This window comes from Arachis ipaensis, chromosome B06 (assembly GCF_000816755.2).
Source record: "Arachis ipaensis cultivar K30076 chromosome B06, Araip1.1, whole genome shotgun sequence".
Classification (NCBI taxonomy): Eukaryota; Viridiplantae; Streptophyta; class Magnoliopsida; order Fabales; family Fabaceae; genus Arachis; species Arachis ipaensis.
The window spans coordinates 131185368-131194418 of record NC_029790.2 but is presented as its reverse complement, the minus strand read 5'-3'; the positions used below and the strand labels follow the sequence as shown (position 1 = coordinate 131194418).

Sequence of the window (9051 nt, the reverse complement as noted above, 5' to 3'; positions counted from 1 at the left end):
TATTCTCCCCATACTCAATTAAGAAATTTTAAAATAATTTAAAAATATTTTATAGTAACAATTTGAGAATATCAGTCCCCTACAAAATAATTCAGGGTGCATTTTGGTAGTTTACCCAAATATATTTATGGTAATTGTACTCGGAGACAAATAGATTAGAAATTCTGAAATTGTGAATGTGAATGCGGAAAGAAATTAAGAAAGAATAAACAAGAAGCAGGGGAGAACTAAAGTAACCTAACCAAACGAAACCAACCGGAAGATCCCGTGCGGTGCGGTGGTAATGGAACCGGAAGTGAGCATCGAGGGCTCCGCCATGATCCAGGTGGCGGTTCTCCCCATCGGTCCGGTCCCCCCTAACTCCCTGCGCGACTATTATTCCATGCTCCTGCCACTCCACACGATCCCTCTCTCCGCAATCAGATCCTTCTACACCGAGCACCAGAAATCCCCCTTCGCTAACCAGCCATGGGACTCCGGTTTCATTCGCTTCAAATTCGTTCTCGGCGGCAACTCTCCGTCTCCGTGGGAGGACTTTCAGTCGCACCGCAAGACCCTCGCCGTCGTCGGACTCTGCCATTGCCCTTCCTCCCCTGATCTCGACTTAGTCATTGATCAATTCAACGCTTCCTGTAGGTCCTACTCTTCTTCGCTTGTGCATCGTTGCTTCGCCTTCTGCCCCAACGATTCCCAGGTGATTCTCTTTCCCCCTCTCATTTGATTCTCCGGTGTGCTTCTAATTCTAGCTGAACTTACTTGCCACCATGATCCAATGAGATTTTTTAGTCTTTCCAAAGATTTAGCATCAAATGAACTGCTTCTGATTCTGTTTTTCTAAGCGTTAAAACATAAAACTGCCTTACTGCCTTAATATGTTCAATTTTGAGGGATTGAGTCCCGATGAATTGTTTAGTTTTGGAGATGTTTTTGTTATTGGTATCAATTCACCGTTTTGATTTTTTAGTATTACATAGCGCAAGTGACACAGTTACATTTGTTGCTATAATCCACTAGGATTGATTCCTTGCTGAATTTTTTCAGTTTTGGAAAGTTTTTAAGATTTGAGAAGTAAGTTCTTGATCTACGACTGTTATTGGATAATTCTATGATGAAGAGGTTTTTGAGTGAAGAGAATGAAGAGGAGTGTATAAATTTATTTTTAAAAAACTAATAAAAATAAAATGGCACATTCTCCTACATAGCTATCTATGAGAGTGAATCTTCATCTTTTTACCATAGCATGCACTTTATTTATTTGTTTAATTATTTATTATCTTGTTTGCAATTTAGTGAGAAATGGATAAAAGGAGTAGTGTATTTGTTTATCTATTGACTATTGTTAGCAATGTAACAGAGAAATATGGATCTAGAAAGAATCTTATATGTGTTGTTTCTGTTGTGTTATGTGGTTGTAGCTTGAGGAAGGAGGAAGGCAAGGGGGGAATTTGAGGTTGTTTCCACCTGCGGATCGTCCAACATTGGAGTTTCACCTCCACACTATGATGCAGGAAATAGCTGCATCACTGCTTATGGAATTTGAGAAATGGGTGCTACAGGCGGAGTCTTCTGGAACCATTCTCAAGACACCACTGGATTCTCAAGCCGGTCTCAGCTCAGAGGAGGTCCATGTTTAGGTGTCCTGATTTTGTATTTTTGGCCATTTTTAGTGGTGTTATTTATATTTGATAGTGGGCATTTTTTCCCTTTCTTTTCCCTCTCTACTTGTTTTGTAGTTCAGTTTGATTGATCTTTAGTAATTTGTGGAAACACAGGTTATCAAGGCCAAAAAGCGGAGACTTGGACGTGCACAGAAGACAATCGGTGACTACTGCTTGCTGGCTGGATCCCCAGTTGATGCTAATGCTCATTATTCTACGGCATTGGAACTTTGTAGGTTGACTGGGGATTACTTCTGGTATGCTGGAGCATTGGAGGGTAGCGTTTGTGCCTTGCTGGTATTTTCTCTTCTTTCTTCTTTGTTTTCTTTTCATGTTCCATTCTTGAGAAATTCCAAGTGGTGGGGAAGATTTTAGTTGAAATTTATTACTATTTCCAGTTCCCTTTATCTATCACTTTTAAGGGGAAATTTTGACAAAATTTCCTGTTTTCTGTTTTCACATCCTGTTTTTTCTTTTACCTTTACAAAATTCTAAAAACAGAAAACATTGAAAATGAATATGAAAACGTAAACCAAATGCGCCCTTAATCATTTATTTTCCAACTTTACGCTTTACGTTTTATAGTTGATCCAAGAACATAAAATGCCATTAATAGAGCAAAGTTGATTTAACTAGATGTTGAAAATTATATAAAGGTTCTGGTAAAGAAGTCTTGATTTTAGGTTGTGTAAGTCTTATGCATCTTGCTAAAGTATAAAGAACTTTTAACTTCATTTATATTGCTTCTACACCAGGTGATATGATTTTATTAGATTGTTGTGGTATTCTTCTGGTATGCTTTGTATTTTGAGCTTTGTGTATTGTATCTCTGATTGCATGTTAATGGTTTTTCAACACTTATCATTTGGTGATTAATGTTGCAATTTGAAATCAGATTGACTGATTAAGAGGATGCACTATGGCAATATCTTATTGTTTATATGCCTACTTTAATAACATGTGCTATGAAATGAGATGTAGTGGCAATGCATGAGATAGGAATATACATATGATGACCATGATTGTAATGAAATTTGTTCATCTGACTATTTCTAGTTTAAAATCACTATTTATTTCACTTCATTTTGTTGTATCAGATTGACCGTATGGGCCAGAAAGATTCAGTGGTTGAGGAGGAAGTTAGATATCGTTATAATAGTGTCATCTTGAATTACAAGAAGTCACAAGATAATACTCAACGGTAAAACTTCTGCTATGAGTTTTAATTATCTGATCTCTTTAACACATTCTATGAGTTTTAATTAACAAGTTAATACTCAAAGTAGTTCCTGAACTTAAAATTGCCCCAAATTTGTCCCTCAACTTAACTGCGGTTGTCCTTGAGATACTTTCCAATGACGAAGTGATGACGTGGTTGGATGGAGGCCACGTTGGAAGTCACGCTAGACTGATAAAACGTCGTCGTTTCATTTTTGGCGCCCAAATAGAACATAAACGACATCGTTTAGGATATTTTGAAGGGTTTTAACATGTTGGAGTTAAAACCCCTCAAAATACCCAAAAGGACGTCGTTCATGTTCTATTTGGGCGCCAAAAATGAAACGGCGATGTTTTACCAGTATAGCGTGGCCTTCGTCCAACCACGTCATTATTTCACCACCAAAAAGTATCTCAAGGACGATCATTGTTAAGTTGAGGGACAAATTTGGGATAATTTTAAGTTCAGGGATGACGTTGAGGATCGACTGCACATTCAGGAACCACTTTGAATATTAACTCTTTAATTAACTGATCTCTCTAACACATTCCATGAGTCAACTCTCCGCTAAACATGTTTTTTAATTATTTTTTTCTCTGCTGCAGAGTTTCTCCCATAACTTTTGAACTTGAAGCTACTTTGAAATTAGCAAGGTTCCTTTGCAGGTAGGTGGTACTGTCGTTTTACTATGTGATGGATGTGCCATCTTGGTTTATTCTTATTTTCTTGTAGGAGGTGCTTTGTCGGTGCATTATGAATGTAAAATTAATTAACCTTGGTATTTCTTCAATAAAAAATATGTATTGTTTCCAAGTCCTTGTGAATTTTGATTTTTGACTTTCAGAAATTAGATCAACATTTCTGTTAGTACTTCGTAAATTTATATCTGATTAGTTAAAACAGTTAATATATCTTTGCTTTGTGTTGGAAATTGTTTGAGGAACTTGTAGTGTGGTACTGCTTTAATCAATGTATTTCCATTGTTTTATTCTTTCTAAAACAGCGATCTGTATTCTCTCAATCTGCAGGAGAGAGTTGGCCAAGGAGGTGGTTGAGTTGTTGACCACTGCTGCCGATGGTGCTAAATCTTTAATTGATGCAAGTGATAGACTTGTATTATATATTGAAATTGCTCGTTTGTATGGTAATCTTGGGTACCAGAGAAAAGCTGCTTTCTTTTCTAGGCAGGTTGCTCAGTTATATCTTCAGCAAGAAAATCGATTGGCTGCAATTAGTGCTATGCAAGTTTTGGCAATGACAACAAAAGCGTATCATGTTCAAAGTAGATCCTCAATATCAGATCATTCTCAGAAAAATGTGAGTTTACAACACTGAGCTATCTATGCACCATATCTCTTTTGAATATTGAACTGCCTAGTCACACAGGCCTTGCTTTTTTAAAAAGATATATGATCATGTTATGCCTTGGATGGATACATTTTGATTTGAAACTTGAATTTTCTTACTTCTACACATCATGTGTGCACTACCTGAACCTTCCCGGCATCTTGTTTTGAATTTTAAGTACATCATATAAATTATTGAAGGTGAAAAATCTAGCATGAAAGCTTTGACTGAAATTAGAGTCTCAAAACGACATTGATAGATTGAAGAGTTTTTTCTTAATAAAATAATTCATTTTTAATGTAATTCATACCATTAATTATTCACAGAAGGGAAATGGAGATGGCGGGAAAACTTATCACCAATCAGCAGTTTCATTATTCGAATCTCAATGGAGTACCCTCCAGATGGTTGTGCTGAGAGAAATTCTGCTCTCTGCAGTTCGTGCTGGAGATCCTCTTACTGCATGGAGTGCTGCAGCCCGACTTCTCAGACACTACTATCCTCTAATAACTCCTGGTGGTCAAAATGGCCTTGCAAATGCCCTTTCAAATTCAGCAGATAGGCTGCCACCAGGGACACGATGTGCTGATCCTGCTTTACCTTTTATAAGGTGTTTACTCTGTTAAAGATTTAATTTCCAGTTCGACAATTTACATCATGACTATTCAATACAAATGGACAAAGGGTAACAGTTTGTTTACTAATTGTTTTCAGGTTGCATTCTTTTCCGCTCCTCCCGATACAAATGGACATTGTAAAACGGAATCCAGCCAGACCAGACTGGTGGGCAGGTTCTGCTCCTTCAGGTCCATTCATTTATACACCCTTCAGTAAAGGAGATCCAATCAATGTCAAGAAGCAAGAACTTATCTGGGTTGTTGGAGAGCCTATCCAGGTCATGGTGGAATTGGCAAACCCATGTGGCTTTGATTTAAGGGTTGACAGCATATACCTATCTGTTCATTCAGGAAACTTAGATGCTTTTCCCATGAGTGTAAAACTCTTGCCAAATTCATCGAAAGTGATCACCTTATCAGGCATTCCAACATCAGTGGGGCCGGTTACAATTCCTGGGTGCATTGTTCATTGTTTTGGTGTTATTACTGAGCATCTTTTTAAAGAGGTTGACAATCTGCTTCTTGGGGCCACCCAAGGGCTTGTCCTTTCTGACCCTTTCCGATCTTGTGGATCTCCAAAGTTGAAGAATGTAACAGTTCCAAATATTTCTGTAGTTCCACCACTTCCGTTGCTGATATCACGTGTTGTTGGAGGTGATGGTGCCATCATTTTATATGAAGGTGAAATTCGTGATATATGGATAAGTCTGGCTAATGCAGGCACAGTTGCAATTGAGCAGGCGCATATTTCACTGTCAGGGAAAAATCAAGATTCTGTGATTTCATATTCTAGTGAGACTTTAAAATCTTGCCTCCCTCTAAAGCCTGGTGCTGAAGTGACAATTCGTGTGACCTTGCGAGCCTGGCAGGTTGGATCAGTGGATGTTGATGCTGGTGGTGGGAAGGCTGTCTCTGGAAGCAATGTGAGGCACATCAAAGATGGAAGCAGTCCATCACTTATGATCCACTATGCTGGTACCACTTTAAAAACACAGATTCTGATTGTTTCTTGCTTTCTTCTTCATCAATTTATCTTTTACCTCCTTTTTGGTGGTGTTAATGGCCCTTTTAGAGTTATATATTTGTCAAATATGCATAGATATTCTCAATGTAGCCATGTAGGCTTTAGTTTTGCAATTTATACTGTCTGCTCCCATTTCTTTGTACCTTTATTTCGATCCAAAACATGAGACTAATCACTCTGTGGTAGTTGCATCAGAACATGCTAAGATGAAACGTTATATTAGTGGACCTCAACATTTGAATCATTGTCATTCCCCTTTTTCAATTTTCCCTTGTCTTCCTCTCCTCCAGAGATGCCAACTTATTGGTGCATGGCTGGTCCATTACACGTCAGTGTGTGAAAGTCACAGACAGAATATGACACACATCAGACATGCATCCAATATTAAGTATTGATATCCCATATTTTTTTATTGAAAGTACTAATCATATGTCCCATGTGAGGAGCTTACAAAGTGGTAAATATTTGCACCTTGATGCTTGTAAATTTTGAATATATAGACATCTTGAACAATTTTTAATATACAAATGGGTGTTTGTATTCTGCTATTAGAAGAGTTAGTGTCTCTGTCCATGTTGTGTCAAGGGTCCATGTCAGTACATGTGCTACTTAGGTTACATCGGTGTTCTCTTGTATATTATTCCATCATGGGCAGTCCATATATGTGGATAAAATAAGGTTCACTATGGATCTTCCAGCATGTGGCAGATTGCATTCTTTATAGGAGAATGATAATAATACTCTTTCCATTTTTGTTTCAGGACCACTTCAAACCACTGGAGATACTCCAGCAAATGCATCTACTGTGCCCCCTGGCAGACGCCTTGTTGTTCCCTTGCAGATTTGTGTTTTGCAGGGTTTGTCTTTCGTAAAGGCTCAGCTTCTTTCAATGGAATTTCCTGCCCATGTCGGTGAAAATCTTCCCAAGGTTGATGATCTAGATTCCACAGGACATTTTGACTCTACAACAAACATGGACAAATTGGTGAAGATAAATCCTTCCAGAGGAAGTTGGGGACTGAGATTTCTCGAACTCGAGTTATCTAATCCAACTGACATTGTGTTTGAAATCAATGTCTCCATCAAACTAGACAAATCTAGCAACGAGGGAAATCATTCTGTTGATCAGGATGCTGCTGAACACAGCTATCCTAAGACAAGAATCGATAGGGATTGCTCGGCAAGGGTTCTAGTGCCACTCAAGCATTTCAAATTACCTGTTCTTGATGATTCCTTTTTCATGAGGGACAATCAGGCAGATGGCAGAAGCACACCCTTCTCTCAAAAGAACACAAAAGCCGAGCTCAATGCTTGTATCAAGAGCCTTATCTCCAGGATCAAGGTCCGGTGGCATTCGGGACGTAATAGCTCTGGCGAGTTGAATATCAAGGACGCGATCCAGGCAGCATTGCAGACATCAATCATGGATGTCCTGCTGCCAGATCCACTGACTTTCATGTTCAGGCTCACTGGACATGATGTTGAATCAGAAAAACCTGATCCTGATAAAGAATCTAATATCGTCGAATCTTCTGCTTCCAGAGGTTCAGTGATTGCACATGAAATGACGCCAATGGAGGTTCTGGTTCGTAATAACACAAAGGATATGATCAAAATCAATTTCAATATTACATGCAGAGATGTAGCTGGGGAGAATTGTGTCGATGGAACCAAAGCAACTGTTTTATGGACAGGTAATGCCCATAATAATTGCTTTCCACTTTCTGCAATTGGCATGCATTTGTAAACTTTTCTAACACTATTATGTTTTTGCTATAATCAATGTTTTTCAGGTGTTCTAAGTGACATCAGTGTGGAAATTCCCCCACTTCAACAAATCAAACATTCTTTCTGCTTGCATTTTCTTGTCCCGGGAGAGTACACACTATTAGCCGCAGCAGTGATTGATAATCCAAGCGACATTCTACGTGCTCGTGCAAAGGCCACCTCACCATCCGAGCCAATTTTCTGCCGGGGACCACCGTATCACGTTCGTGTTCACGGAACTGCTTGACATTTTTTGTCTATGAATACGATGTGAACTTCATGAGCTTATATTTTGTAGATTTAGGGTGTTATCATTTGTACGAGTTTTTCATATGATCCCCCTGGGTTCTTCTGATTGATATTTCTTGGAGCTGTGCTCTCCAAATTAAGAATCCAACTGAAGACATTGAGGTTTCAACTGTAAATCATGTCAAATTCGATTGTGCTGTGATGCGATAGTTGCCAACATGCTCAAATTTATTATTAAATACACAATTCACACACTAAAGGTTATTAAATCTCATCTCAGTCTTAGTTGGAATTTGAACTTGGTGTATCTTTTTTTTTTTTTTGGGTCAGGGTGTAGCTCTTTAAAAGGCAGTCAAATCTATGATATCATCCATGCTTCAGTTGCGGGTCATGCATTCTTGTATAGATAAGTTTACTGGTTGGGAGACAACGGTCAATCCAATAATCCCAAGTAGTTAAGAGTTTATTGTTTCAGAGTATTGGACTTCCATGAAACCTGCTGCATATGTTAAATATTGCCACTACACCAAGCCTTGGCCCACACATTTTCTTGGTATTGGATAATTTAGATACCCATGATTCGTGGGCCTATTTATTGTTGGTTTTCCAAAAACAAAAAACGGAAAATACTCAGGCTATGTTGGTCAATACTCAATATGTCTTTCGAAAATTATTTCAACTTTCAACTCTTTTTATATATTGATGATAATATGGTTTAAATTTAAAACCTCGAAGGTACGAGCTGAATTCCTTGTCTTTATATTGTCATAACCTTGCAAACGCCCTTATTTAAAATTAACATTTAGACCCCAATGCCCTACTCATAATGAATTCTTCCTCTAATCAATAATAAACTAAAACACCTCTAGAGAATCTACCACAATTTCGCATCAAAACGAGACTTTGATTGTAATAAAGGAAATAGTTAGCAAATGTTTTGAGTGTATTTGTTAAGGACACTTAAAATAATAACCTTTTTATATTTTTAATACATTAATATATTCAAAATTTATTAAAAATATAAAAAAATTAAGTTTTTAATATATTTGTTTTATATTTATTTAAAAATATTTAAAAATTCTATCAATAGTAATTTTATCATGTGTCCTAAAAATATATGTTAGCTAAATTCATAAAAAAATATTTAATGTTATTGGAAAAGATATTTAT

The 9051-nt window shown here is 37.6% G+C and overlaps 1 protein-coding gene across 1 annotated transcript; it reads left to right on the top strand.

Annotated features, from left to right (window-relative positions):
* LOC107605396 (trafficking protein particle complex II-specific subunit 120 homolog) lies at positions 148-8184 on the top strand. The gene is made up of 10 exons (XM_016307271.2): positions 148-694; positions 1416-1622; positions 1773-1955; positions 2756-2859; positions 3483-3542; positions 3906-4194; positions 4551-4834; positions 4939-5816; positions 6627-7559; positions 7659-8184. The coding sequence occupies exons 1-10, from the start codon at positions 284-286 to the stop codon at positions 7877-7879; spliced, it is 3570 nt and encodes a 1189-aa protein (XP_016162757.1). The 5' UTR covers positions 148-283; the 3' UTR covers positions 7880-8184.

Bases quoted from the DNA above. Each gene is read 5' to 3' on its own strand.
- LOC107605396 (XM_016307271.2), top strand. From the start codon at position 284: ATGGAACCGGAAGTGAGCATCGAGGGCTCCGCCATGATCCAGGTGGCG. The intron at 4,195-4,550 runs GTGAGTTTACAA...AATTATTCACAG, and splicing joins CAGATCATTCTCAGAAAAAT to AAGGGAAATGGAGATGGCGG. The intron at 7,560-7,658 runs GTAATGCCCATA...AATGTTTTTCAG, and splicing joins AGCAACTGTTTTATGGACAG to GTGTTCTAAGTGACATCAGT.